A 14,974-nucleotide genomic window follows, 5' to 3' on the forward strand; every position below is an offset into this window, starting at 1 on the left:
CTTAATTAAGACGCGTTTGGGAACCGGGCCCAGATCACAATAGCCTTCTTCTTTGCTAATAAATTGTCAAATAAAATATTGGTTTTAACTCATGTAAAATAAACTTGTTAACTGGATTCTGTAGTCGCCTAAATGGTTTCATTCTCAGACATGAATTAACACTGTTAATCCATAAGATGGCGCACAAGTGTAACAGTTAGGCTACATCCACAAACCATATTTCCATACATAGTTTTTATGCGAGTCAAGTCATACTTTATACTAAAAAAATCACGACAGCCAACAGATCATTTATTCGTTCAACATGGCGCGATCTTTTTGTGTCTGCAAAATGAATTATACTAGAAATGACGGAGGAAATTCCTTTATGCGCAAATATTGACATAATAAGCATCATATAAATACATTTTTAAAAAACAATGAAAGAAAATTACAAAAAAGTGTAAGAAAAACAGCATCAGCTCTCACATTTGTGGTCCTCCCACTACTACTCGGGAAACCATGTAGTTTATTAAGCTACAGATTAAATAATTTATGATGAACGTAACAGGGTGATGAAAGTGCACGCTGATCTTGATGCTACTTTCGAATAGACTAAATATGGAGGGTCTGATTCTGGTGATATAACGATCGATGTTTGACAAATCAAAATATTCTCGCATTGCATCTGCAAACTGTTGGCAGAGTAGACACATTTGGTATTTAATGCAACAGTGTGAGGCAAAACACATTGAACTTTAGATTTTATTCGGTACATGAAAACTTAAGTGAAAAAGTAAATTTTGTGTGCACTGTCATCACCCACTGATTTGTATCTGCAACAAGTTAGTTTGGTCAAAACACTACTGGTGGGGAAATGCGCATATTTTCTTTAATGTAGATTTTAGAATATTCGCATGCAAATCTGTCGCCAATTAGATGGAAAACTAGTTACTGAATGACTTCATTCTAGTTCTCTGTTCAACACATGCAACCCTGGAGTTAATCATAACAGGTGCAAATCGGTCTAAATTTGGTTGTAGCGTTCTGATTGTGGATTGCGAACAACTCAATCTAGAAGCCACGTTGTTTTTACTTTTACATTTCATTTTGGCTCATTAAGAACAATGTCAGAAGTCACACATTTCAACTCGAGTGCGTTGAATAAATGTGTACATTTCCTGAATTTGAAGCAGTAATTCCATAAAGCCTATAAATGGCCCAAATAACTGGAATATTTCACTCCTAAATCATCAACAGGTGTTTTGGACCAGGCCAGTCAGCCCTGACAGTGCGTTTTCTCCGCCCAGTACCGTCGGTAACCATAGCGAACACAATCATCGGAAACGCTCGAGTCCAGAATGACGAATCTTAAATATTGCGTGAGAATTCCATGCATGCCAGTCGGTAGGATAGTTCATGCATGACACACCGCCGTAACCTGGTAGTTTCTATCGATTGGTAAATCCCAAATGTGCTATGAAAACTTTAATCTTTAAGTGAGGCCTGTTGATACAGGTTTGTTTAGTTGCCTGGTAGTTTATAGCGTGGATTACAATGCATTCAAGTTACGGATCCATGATGGACCTGGGCTCGGATTACGTGAAAATTAAAGCGCACTACAGCGGGTGAGTGTTTGTCAAATCGGTTCTGTCCTCGAGGTTCGACTTGTCACTCGATTGTATTCGTAACATAGGGTCGAAAGAAAGGCAACGCTGCTCTCGGATCAACTTTCTCCTTTCAAATCTTACCTTGAAATTATTCCACAATACTGACGACGGATCAGCTCCTGGAAAGATATCGCCTATAGCTGCAAATATTGAGGCGGCTGATTCAAACGTTTACCCTGTAATAATGCGCTAAATCATAATTACATATATTGAAACACATTAGACAGTAGCCTACAAGTAGCAAAAAATTTGTTTGAACATGAAATGTATTTCTATCATTTAAATAGGCCTATAGTCTGCTGTACTTATATTTGAATGGGTTTAAAAGTAGATACGTCGATTGTATCAATTGCAACTTTATTTGTAGTCAACTTTGTTCTGAAGTGATCCGTGGTTACAGAGGCAGATAAACCGTGTGAGTCTGTTTGGCGGTAATCTTCTGGTTATAAAGTGACGCGGGAGGGCAAAAAATGTTGCGATTCTACGAGTAGTCTGAGGCAGGCGTTAGATTACAAATGCAACATTAAAACAATAACAATATTTGAATTTAGTTCAACTACCACAAGCTTTTGCTAAATGTAATTCAATTACAAGTTGAACTAGTTAATTACTCCAACACTATAAACTAAAGTGTTCTGCTAACCATGGGGTAGCTCTACTGAAACTGCTTTTAATGGGGAATTCAAATTTTAAACATTCCACAGGTGTTTCACAGTCTTCAATACGAAATCAACAGACCTGGGTCCGGTTTCCCAAAGGTATTTTAAGGTTAAATTAATCATTATAACTCGTTAAATCTCTGAGGTGGCCTTCCGAGTGGCGCAACGGTCTAAGGCACTGTGTCTCAGTGCTAGAGGCATCACTACAGACCCTGGTTCGATTTCAGGCTGTATCACAACCGGCCGTGATTGGGCGGTGCACAATTGGCCCAGCGTTGCCTGGGTTAGGGTTTGGCTGGTGTAGGCCATCACTGTAAATAATAATTTGTTCTTAACTCACTTGCCTAATTTAAATAATTCCCCAAACCATCCCCATTTAAAACCTGGTTTCTAAAATTCTAATAGTTTGCTAATTTCAGTTCGTGACAAAGCAAGCAGTCATTGTGTAGATAATTATTGTACCATCTAAACTGCTGTAAATATATTTTCATAAACCCAAATATAGTATTTTCAGCTGTTTTGAAGCTGGTTTACAAAAGTAAAAGACAAGAACGGAAAGCATAGAAATGGAACACCTCTCGTGCTTTTCTTAGACTTGCTTTCGATGAGAATGAAAGATCTATAACTCACATTTCTATGTCAATTTGGTTGGGTAGCTCAAAGAGTTGCTTATTGTAGCTAGCTTCCTTTCTTTTTTGACAACAGACCTGCCTCAATTGAGACACTTGGAACAGTTGTTTTAATAGGCTAAATTAGCCAATTTGCAATTTGTAGCCTCTGACATTTCTGATTTATGTATAATTTATCACAAAGTAGTTAGGATGTAGTGAACTACAAACTTTAGTTAAGTAGAATATTTTTTATTAAGGGTACCTTTAGTGTAGCTCAACTTCTTCCAGTGTGAAGTAATTGTTTAGCTTGGTGAACTATATTTTCAGAGTAGCCTCCAAAATGCTGATAGCCTAAGCTACGTGTTCAGAACTGCTATACACGGACTGTCACTGAAGAATCATTGGCACTTTCCAGGTTTGCAAAAGTGCAGTGACATCAGTGCTAAAGGGATTATTGTAGGTGGCTGAAGCTATTATTTACAGACATGTAGGCCTGTGTGTCAAGTGTTGCTGAGAAGGGCAGCCAAACAAATCTGGGCCTGGCTGTTTGGATAACAGTCAAAGGGAGATAAAGAAAGTGCATAGTAGTTTGCTTGATGCAAAATTAGGTTTAACTACAGACATAAGGTTATTTTGCAGGTAGATGAAAGGCTTGGTGGGTTACGAGATTGAGGGACACAGTGGTAATGACGGTGAATGAGGATGCCACTGGAGCAACTTGTCAATATTTCATGTCAGAATATGATTCAATATCATATGGCCAAACATCAGTGTTCTGTATTCACAAAGTGTCTCAGAATAGGAGTGCTGATCTAGTATCAGTTTTGCCTTTAAAATCATAATGGATAAGAGCTGATTCATTGATCCTAGACCAGCACACTTATTAGATATTATGTGACTACAGGCCAATATTCTCACATTTTCTTTTGCATTCTGGAGATCTTCACAAGTTTTTGGTTGTTGAAACAAATTCATTGTGCCTTTTTATTGTCTCCGGGTCAAATACTCAACTTATAATCCTAGTCATATTTTTTTTTGACAGCCTTGATACAAATGTGCAGTGTAGAGGTTATTTCTGATTTGCCTTCAGGTTGTTCCATTTGATTTCACCTTCCATACATATTTGCACATGGTAGAGGTGGTCAGAATGTGACATTTTGGAGCTGAATGCCAAAATATTCAGAGATAGGTGCTCAAAGTTGACCCATTTTGCATACCCCATCATACGGCAGGTAGCCTAGTGGTTAGAGCGTTGGACTTGTAACCGAAAGGCTGCAAGATCAAATCCCCAAGCTGACAAGGTAAAAATCTGTCGTTCTGCCCCTGAACAAGGCAGTTAACCCACTGTTCCTAGGCTGTCATAGAAAATAAGTTTGTTCAACTGAATTTCCTAGTTAAATAAAGGTTAAAATTGTATTTTTTTTAAAATACCATGAGACATCCATGTCTTTATCACTGGAAAATATAAACTGTGGTTGTCAAACTATTTTATAATTAATTAACATTTTTTTTATAAAACGTATTTGCCTGGCAGCTGCTACCATACTCCATTCAAAGGAACTGAAATATTTTGTCTTGCCCATTCACCCTCTGAATGACACATACACAATCCGTGTCTCAAGTATCTCAAGGCTTAAAAATCATTTTTTAACCTGTCTCCTCCCCTTCATCTACACTGATTTGAAGTGGATTTAACTGGTGAAATCAATAAGCTTCACCTGGTCAGTCTGTCAGAGCAGGTGTCCTTAATGTTTTGTACACTCAGTGTACATTGCCATGGAAATGATTGCAGAACAATACCAGGCAGCCATTACGAGTGTACCCGTGAGTTTACCAGTCAAATTGCCAGGGTTAGAGATTCCAAGCCTGTTCTAGTCCTATCTCTGTGTGCTACTGCATTTTTAAAATTTAACTAGGTGTTGTGGGGTGTGTTGCAAGGAGCATCAAAGTTTCATCACGTTGTTAAGAGTCCATGCTACGGCAGAAACGGATCCAACTGCACGAATGCCCAGCCGTCCTGTCTTCAGTCAGTTGTTCTTTAGACAAATAAAATCATATATTTATACTTTAACGGCTATGACGGTTATTATATTTTCATGATGGACTTCATCCATAACCGTCAGTTAATTATATGGTAATTGTCAGCCCTACCTGTAAGTTTTTTAATTATATCAAATTCAACTGTATCATTTCCAGTGATGACATGGATTTTTTTTCATTTCATCTTTATTTAACCAGGTAGGCTAGTTGAGAACAAGTTCTCATTTACAACTGTGACCTGGCCAAGATAAAGCAAAGCAGTGCGACACACAACACAGAGTTACACATGGAATTAACAAACAGTCAATAATACAGTAGAAAAGTCTATATACAGTGTGTGCATATGAGGTAAGATAGTCCATAGTGGCAAAATAATTACAATATAGCAATTAAACACTGGAGTGATAGATGTGCAGTAGATGAGTGTGCAAGTAGAGATACTGGGGTGCAAAGGAGCAGAATAAATAACAGTATGGGGATGAGGTAGTTGGATGGGCTCTTTACAGATGGGCTATGTACAGGTGCAGCGATCTGTGAGCTGCTCTGACAGCTGGTGCTTAAAGTTAGTGAGGGAGATATGAGTCTCCAGCTTCAGTGATTTTATTTATTTATTTATTTAATATATTTTTTTGTAGTTCGTTCCAGACATTTGCATCAGAGAACTAGAAGGAAAGGCAGCCAAAGGAGAAATTGGCTTTGGGCGTGACCGGTGAAATATACCTGCTGGAGCGAGCGCTACGGGTGGGTGATGCTATGGTGACCAGTGAGCTGAGATGAGGTGGGGCTTTACCTAGCAAAGACTTATCGATGACCTGGAGTCAGTGGGTTTGGCGACGAATATGAAGCGAGGGCCAGCCAATTAGAGCATACAGGTCGCAGTGGTGGGTAGTATATGGGGCTTTCATGACAAAACGGTGACAAAACACTGATAGACTGCATCCAATTTGCTGAGTAGTGTTGGAGGTTATTTTGAAAATTAGTCAAGGATCGGTAGGATAGTCAGTTTTACAAGGGTTTGTTTGGCAGCATGAGTGAAGGATGCTTTGTTGCGAAATAGGAAGCTGATTCTAGATTTAATTTTGGATTGGAGATGCTTAATGTGAGTCTGGAAGGAGAGTTTACAGTCTAACCAGACACCTAGGTATTTGTAGTTGTCCACTAAGTCAGAACCGTCCAGAGTATGTATGGATGTATGGTGGGGTATGCAAAATGGATCAATTTTGAGCACCTATATCTCCTGAATGTTTTGGCATTCAGGTCCAATAAGGCACTTTTCTGACTACTTATACCATGGGAAAATATGTATGGAAAGTTTTGTTCCAATCAAAAGAGTTGTGGTCAAAAAGTGATCGAAATCAAATGGAACAATCCCTTCCCAATTTAAATTGATGTGACTTGAGTGTTATTGATGGGCTGCTACCTTGTGATAAGGACGTTCCCTCAATGTCTTGCCAACCATAAATTACAGAATCCTGATCAGTCACTACAGCGGATGGGAGTCAAGCCAAGCTCAGGATATACTCTGACCTTTTGATAAGCCGTTTTTGAATATACAAAATGTCAGCCTCCTTGATTTGTGGAGGCTCTGGAGGTCCCTCCCTGCTCTAAACAAACCATTGTTTCAAGAAGAGAGGCAGGGAAGATGGCAGTGTCCCTGTATGGTCTAGGCAAGCAGACTGGTTTTATATAGTAACATAACATTACCCAATTAGTTTATTAACCAGTGTGTTGAGAAGGTTGAAACAGTGCACAGACTGAATATTGACGAGAATAACTTATTTCTCGGACTGAATGCTATGTTGTTTTGCATAGCCCTTCCTTTCTTTTGCTCATTGTATTTCATGTTTACTTTTTGTATCACATCAACTTTACAAACTCAAATGAACTTGAATAAGGAAGTGTGCGTGCATGCATGCATGCATGCACGCACAGGTAGGAAGTACTGTTCAAATTTGGAAGATTACAGTTCCTAGTTATGCAATGGCTATGATGCAGTCTGTGCTAATGTGGGGGAGTTGACTGAGGTACTATTGAATACCCAGAATTGAGTCAACCCTCTTTCTGAGCTCTCCGGATGCATTGGTAATTCCCAATTCTTAATGTATTTAAAAGGGGTGGGGGAGGTAATATTGTATGGCCCCGGTGGGCTGAGTGTCGGCTCGCAGACAGCCTAATCCTTTCAGTTGCCTAGCAACCTGTTATGAGTAGCCATATTAGTTCTTCTTAAAGGGATAGTTCACACTGAAGAAAAAATGAGTAGGGAAGATGGGGACCATGTGATCTATTTACATCGCCACTATCTTTCATTCCAGTTTGGACATTGTAAAGGTCTCCTAATGCATATGGGAACTACATCCACAGATGGTGTGGTATATGGGTTCAGCTTGACTTAGACCATATTTAAGGTATGGATAAAGTCTGGCAAACTTCAATTTCCGGTGAAATACGCCTTTAACTCAGTAGACTCTGGTGTGTAGTGGAGCTCCTGAGCTGTCTGAGATGGGGTCTAAGTGACACAGAGACATACTGTGAGCCTCTACATACGCTTAGAGATTCGCAGGGATTTGATTTGTCAGTGTGAATAATTTTACACCCTGCTCATTGCCAGGCCTTTGGGAATCTCTTCATGCATAGGTTCATGCTCTGACTTTTTTAAGCGTTTGATTCTCACCTAATTATCGTGCACACTATACATGTTCAATGAAATCAAAGTGCCCGTATGAAGTTGCGTTGGAAACGCTCTCCAGGGAAGGGTTTACATGGGGCAAAGGACATTCCATTAAAGCCATTACTTGGATGAATCAAACCGTTAATGGTTAAATATCATGAAGTACCCATAACTGTATCCGTCTAGTTCTTACATGGTATTAGGATCTCAATAGCTTTGTTTACTCTGATAAATTGCTAGTTTATTAATTACATGCCTGCGACATGATATGGATGGGATGGATCTAATGTAATTTCTCCAATGAGGATACACCTTTTAATAATTAGTCTCGAGCTGCCGGTGAATTGTTTGAAGCAGAACATTAGGTAGGAATATGAGGGTGTAATGCCCTTGAGAAACTCAGCTAAATTGATTACAGTCAGGGAGAACAGTTCACAGAACTGCCTTTTGATGGAGAGATGAGGCAGAGTCATCTTGATAAATACTAGGCCTATGTTCTTGTATTTTATTTTATTTTTATTTCACCTTTATTTAACTAGGTAGGCTAGTTGAGAACAAGTTCTCATTTGCAACTGCGACCTGGCCAAGATAAAGCATAGCAGTGTGAACAGACAACACAGAGTTACACATGGAGTAAACAATTAACAAGTCAATAACATAGTAGAAAAAAATATATCTATATACATTGTGTGCAAAAGGCATGAGGAGGTAGGCAATAAATCGGTTAGCTGCTCAGATAGCAGATGTTTAAAGTTGGTGAGGGAGATAAAAGTCTCCAACTTCAGGGATTTTTGCAATTCGTTCCAGTCGCAGGCAGCAGAGAACTGGAAGGAATGGTGGCCAAATGAGGTTTTGGCTTTAGGGATGATCAGTGAGATACACCTGCTGGAACGTGTGCTACAGGTGGGTATTTCCATCGTGACCAGTGAACTGAGATAAGGTGGAGCTTTACCTAGCATAGACTTGTAGATGACCTGGAGCCAGTGGCAACGAATATGTAGTGAGGGCCAGCTGACTAGAGCATACAGGTCACAGTGGTGGGTGGTATAAGGTGCTTTAGTAACAAACTGCATCCAGTTTGCTGAGTAGAGTATTGGAAGCTATTTTGTAGATGACATCGCAGAAGTCGAGGATCGGTAGGATAGTCAGTTTTACTAGGGTAAGTTTTGCGGCGTGAGTGAAGGAGGCTTTGTTGCAAAATAGAAAGCCTACTCTAGATTGGATTTTGGATTGGAGATGTTTGATATGAGTCTGGAAGGAGCGTTTACAGTCTAGCCAGACACCTAGGTACTTATAGATGTCCACATAGTCTAGGTCGGAACCATCCAGGGTGGTGATGCAAGTCGGGCGTGCGGGTGCATGCTTTTCATCCGTTCGCTGCCTGCATTTGGTTTTACTAGCGTTTAAGAGCAGTTGGAGGCCACGGAAGAAGTGTTGTATGGCATTGAAGCTCATTTGGAGGTTAAATAGCACAGTGTCCAAGGAAGGGCCAGAAGTATACAGAATGGTGTCGTCTGCGTAGAGGTGGATCGGGGAATCGCCCGCAGCAAGAGCAACATCATTGATATATACAAATAAGAGTCGGCCCGCGAATTGAACCCTGTGGTACCCCCATAGACTGCCAGAGGACCGGACAACATGCCCTCCAATTTGACACACTGAACTCTGTCTGCAAAGTAGTTGGTGAACCAGGCATGGCAGTCATTAGAAAAACCGAGGCTACTGAGTCTGCCGATAAGAATATGGTGATTGACAGGGTCGAAAGCCTTGGCCAGGTCGAGGAAGACTGCTGCACAGTACTGTCTTTTATCGATGGCGGTTATGATATCGTTTAGTACCTTGAGCGTGGCTGAGGTGCACCCATGACCTGCTCGGAAACCAGATTGCACAGCGGAGAAGGTCAGTGATCTGTTAGTTGACTTGGCTTTCGAAGACCTTATAGATAGGCAGGGCAGGATAGATATAGGTCTGTAACAGTTTGGGTCCAGGGTGTCTCCCCCTTTGAAGAGGGGGATGACCGCAGCAGTTTTCCAATCCTTGGGGATCTCAGATGATACGAAGGAGAGGTTGAACAGGCTGGTAATAGGGGTTGCAACAATGGCGGCGGACAGTTTCAGAAATAGAGGGTCCAGTTTGTCAAGCCCAGCTGATTTGTATTGGTCCAGATAGACAACCCCTGTGTAGAACGCCCTTGAGTGAATGGTTGGTAAATTGTGCAGAAGTGTGTTAGAGACCTGCTTCTCACCTGCACATGTTAATGCTATTCGTGACACTGCCACACCCGGCCTAAAACATACTTATACAATTGTTGTGGCCACAAATCTGAAGCTCATAAATGATAAACTGGAACTAACAGTAGTTAAAGGGATGTTGCCCTTGTATTCAAATAAAATTGACATTTCAACCAGGCAGATTGAAACAGTGGACTCAGCCAGAGTTTGTTGGGAGCTACAGTTGAAGTTGGAAGTTTACATACATTTAAACTCAGTTTTTCACCAATCCTGACATTTAATCCTAGTAAAAAATTCCCTGTCTTAAGTCAGTTAGGATCACCACTTTATTTTAAGAATGTGAAATGTCAGAATAATAGTAGAGAGAATGATTTATTTCAGCTTTTATTTCTTTCATCACATTCCCAGTGGGCCAGAAGTTTACATACACTCAATTAGTATTTGGTAGCATTGCCTTTTAAATGGGTTAAACTTCCCACAATAAGTTGGGTGCATTTTGGCCCATCCCTCCTGACAAAGCTGGTGTAACCGAGTCAGGTTTGTAGGCCTCCTTGCTCGCACACGCTTTTTCAGTTCCGGCCACAAATGTTCTATGGGATTGAAGTCAGGGCTTTGTGATGGCCACTCCTATACCTTGACTTTGTTGTCCTAAAGCCATTTTGCCACAACTTTGGAAGTATGCTTGGGGTCATTGTCTATTTAGAAGTCCCATTTGTGACCAAGCTTTAACTTCTTGACTGATGTCTTGATGTTGCTTCAATATATCCACATCATTTTCCAACCTCATGATGCCATCTATTTTGTGAACTGCACCAGTCGCTCCTGATGCAAAGCACCCCCACAACATGATCCTGCCATCCCCGTGCTTCACAGTTGGGATGGTGTTCTTCGGCTTGCAAGCCTCCCCCTTTTTCCTCCAAACATAACGATGGTCATTATGACTAAACAGTTCTATTTTTTGTTTCTTCAGACCAGAGGACAAACCGTAGTCTAGCTTTCTCATGGCAGTTTTGGAGCAGTGGCTTCTTCCTTGCTGATCGGCCTTTCAGGTTATGTCGATATAGGACTCGTTTTACTGTGGATATAGATACTTTTGTACCTGTTTCCTTCAGCATCTTCACAAGGTCCTTTGCTGTTGTTCTGGGATTGATTTGCACTTTTCACACCAAAGTACATTCATCTCTAGGAGGCAGAACGCGTCTCCTTCCTGAGCAGTATGACAGCTGTGTGGTCCCATGGTGTTTATACTTGCGTACAATTGTTTGTACAGATGAACGTGGTACCTTCAGGCGTTTGGAAATTGCTCCCAAGGATGAACCAAACTTGTGTGGAGGTCTACACATTTTTTTTCTGAGGTCTTGGCTGATTTCTTTTGATTTTCCCACGATGTCAAGCAAAGAGGCACTGAGTTTGAAGGTAAGCCTTGAAATACATCCACAGGTACACCTCCAATTGACTCAAATTATGTCAATTAGCCTATCCGAAGCTTCTAAAGCCATGATATCATTCTCTGGAATTTTCCAAGCTGTTTAAAGGTACAGTCAACTTAGTATATGTAAACTCCTGACCCACTGGAATTGTAATACAGTGAATTATAATTGAAATAATCTCTGTTAACATTTATTTGAAAAATTACTTGTCATGCACAAAGTAGATGTTCTATCCGACTTGCCAAAACTATAGTTTGTTAACAAGATGTGTGGAGTGGTTGAAACACTTAGGTTGGAGTCATTCAAACTTGTTTATGTAAACGTCCGACTTCAACTGTATTTACGTTAGACTTTTGTGGTCCTAGTCTGATTTAATCAGGCTGTAATACACCATTCATTGGTATATACAGCCTGAAACTAATGACTGAACATTCTTAAATGTTCCTTACAAGCTACAACGTTTAATAAAATTACATTTGAACTTACTCTACTGGACTGGTTGTCTGTGGTGTTGGTCCTTCAGATGGTTGAAATATGAGACTGAATTAACCACAGGAAAGTATTGTTTACCCGACTTTTCAGAGCGCCGGTACTAAAGTTTAAATTTCTATCACCAGGCTCATGCACAAAACCATGTAAACACTTGCTGACATCAGTTGGTATGCATGCATTGCGTGCATGTACTTCTTCCGTCTTGTACAAGTTGCTTCGGTCATAAGCAAATGTGTGTACGCGATGCATGCATACTAACTTTAGTCAACAGGTACTTAGGTGGATTTCACAGCAGCTCCATCAAGGTTGTGCCTCATGGAGCTTGAAACCGGCAGCAGCAACCATTCATGAAGTAAGTATCTAGATAGAAAAATAACTATTATCAAAAGTAAAGGACATGCTAGTCATGGGTTTCACGCTTTGCACAACATTCTTTTGATTGTTCTCTTCAGGGCCAATGTCTGAATGAACGTTATACTACTCAATGCAACTATTTTAAATTGAATTTTGAAACATGAGATTAATAAAGGAGGCGAATAATTAGCAGGAAAACCTTTTGTCATTGTGATGTCACCAGAAAATATATTCGTAGGAAAAATTTAGCTAGCTAGCTAAGATTGAGGGGACAGGAGGACCAGATTTTAGCTAGCTAGTTAACATGAACTATTTTAGACGTACTTTAGATAGCTAATGGCAACATTGCCATCTATCAAAGAAAATTTTACAACATAATGACAGCTTTTTCCTACTAATTATTTGCCTACATTAGCAATGTCATTCTATTCAGGCCACTATAGTGTCTCCTCATAATGTTAGCTACCTAACTTAGCTAGCTCAATAATGAACTAAAGGAGCATAAAGTTACTCCTTATAGTCCAAGGACCTTAACGTAAACTCACTCACTTTTGTACATCGCCTTGGTCCGTACAATTGACCTTATTTTAGCGCCCCAAAAACGTAATACTTCCAGATTAACTGTAATGTCAATACCATTGTAAAGCGCACTTTCTCCCCTTTCCAACAGAATCAATTACATGACCTAAACGCTGCCCGTTTCTGCATCATTCAAGAAGACAATGAGCCCCGTCGGGTCTTTTTAAAAATGGCGGGTGGGGAAGAGGAACTATTGCGTGATAGGGAGAAGGAGAGATGTTGTGTGGGAAAATGGCTTTTTTTCACTCGATCTGTCCAACTTATCACCTTATCGCCTCTAAAATGTAAATAAAACGCTATAAAGAGTTTATGTCATGTGTCATTACAGACCTATTGGAACGTTTGTATAAAGAGTTTATATAATGTGTCATTACAGACCTATTGGAACGTTTGTATAAAGAGTTTATATAACGTGTCATTACATACCTATTGGAAGGTTTGTGTCGAATTTGAATCTGGTTTTTAGGGCGGTGCTAAAGTGATCTTAGCAGTAAACAGCGGCTTTGAGAATGATGATCGCATGCAATGATGACGCAAAAAAATGACTAGGTATCCCCCCCTTACCCCCGTCACTGTCCATTTCTTGTTTTTAAAGGATGCTAGAAGTGCTACACTTGGTGAAGAGAGATTGTAAGACAGAAATAGTTGCTTTATGCATGCTGTACGTTACGACCTGACACATCATGATGTAAGAGGGTCAGTTTTTTTTCAACCTTTCTCCAATACTATAGAGCTATTACCATGTCGATCAACGCTTGAGTAGAAACTAGTTCACACCCCCGATTTTGCAGTCAACACAGTCCCATTAGTTTTCTTTGTAGCCTCGTTTGAATGTTGCGGTTGCGCACATTTGTACGGAATGGGTTGAGTTTACGTTACATGTTCTGTTTAGAGGCTGGCCTCTAAAACAACCAAATGCTCCATCTAAATGTGTGAACGTGAACCGATTCTCAATTACGGTATGGTTCTAGAAACAACGTCCTCTACTTTATGTCACATAAAAACAATGTCAAAAATATACACTTACTGTTTTAACAGTTGCAGCCGACAGTATTGTTTTAGTGACAACACGTTTGTAGTGTCCGTCTTCCATTTACACACAGGTGTTCGGAGACACAGATGGCTAATTAGCGCAGGTACGCCTTCATCTGTTTTCCGTTAACAAGCACAGTATACGACATATGGCCGTGTGGGAACCCTAATAGCCCTATAAAGCTGTTTAGGAATTTAATTAACCTTGAGTTTTTATTTTAGTTATTATTTCTTGCTGATATGAAAGATTCCGTATGTTTTCATAACCTTGCCGTAAGCGATGTTTTTTAACATTCAGAATGAGTGCTGGGGCTCTTTACAGAACTCCCCCTGCCAGAAGATACTGTCGTCAATAGGCGCTAAAGGTCTATGAATGGGCTAGCTAGCTAACCAAAGGTACTGATAGCTCACAAACAAAAGGGGCTCCTGTCTGCTGTTCAAACTGCAGTCAGTCAGTTACCCAAAACGAACCAAGGTAGGCTACTTGATTTGTTTTCTTTGACTGTACCAAATAACATGCTGAAAGTGACAAATTGAAGTGTACTTGCCATTAGGTATTTGAGCCAAAACAAATTGGCTTGTGATTGGTTTAGCTAGTAGCTACTATCTAAACTCAGCACGTTGGGATTGTCATGCTGGAGGGTCATGTCAGGATGAGCCTGCAGGAAGGGTACCACATGAGGGAGGAGGATGTCTTCCCTGTAATGCACAGCGTTGAGATTGAGCTTGTTGTCATTGAAGGCAGTCTGATGATACTGTGACACACAGCCCCAAACCATGACGGACCCTTCACCTCCATCCCGCTCCAGAGTACAGGCCTTGGTGTAACGCTCATTCCTTCGACGATAAACACGAATCTGACCATCACCCCTGGTGAGACAAAACCACAACTCGTCAGTGAAGAGCACTTTTTGCCAGTCCTGTCTGGTCCAGCGATGGTGGATTTGTGCCCAGAGGCGAGGTTGTTGCCGGTGATTTCTGGTGAGGACCTGCCTTACAACAGGCCTACAAGCCCTCAGTCCAGCCTCTCTCAGCCTATTGCGGACAGTCTGAGCACTGATGGAGGGATTGTGCGTTCCTGGTGTAACTCTGGCAGTTGTTGTTGCCATACTGTACCTGTCCCGCAGGTGTGATGTCCGGCTGTACCGATCCTGTGTTGTTAGACGTGGTCTGCCACTGCGAGGACGATCAGCTGTCCGTCCTGTCTCCCTGTAGCGCTGTCTTAGGCA

At 40.7% G+C, this 14,974-nt stretch overlaps 1 protein-coding gene across 1 annotated transcript in view; it reads left to right on the forward strand.

The window, feature by feature from the left end:
• The first annotated feature begins 1,261 nt into the window (after positions 1–1,261).
• Positions 1,262–14,974, forward strand: part of LOC109869631 (protein kinase C zeta type) — a 154,765-nt gene continuing 141,052 nt past the window's right edge. Inside the window, exon 1 of the mRNA XM_020459894.2 lies at positions 1,262–1,607. Within this exon, the coding sequence (XP_020315483.2) occupies positions 1,537–1,607 (71 nt within the window). The 5' untranslated portion in view covers positions 1,262–1,536. The remainder of the gene's footprint in view (positions 1,608–14,974) is intronic.

Source organism: Oncorhynchus kisutch, linkage group LG24, assembly GCF_002021735.2.
Source record: "Oncorhynchus kisutch isolate 150728-3 linkage group LG24, Okis_V2, whole genome shotgun sequence".
NCBI lineage: Eukaryota > Metazoa > Chordata > Actinopteri > Salmoniformes > Salmonidae > Oncorhynchus > Oncorhynchus kisutch.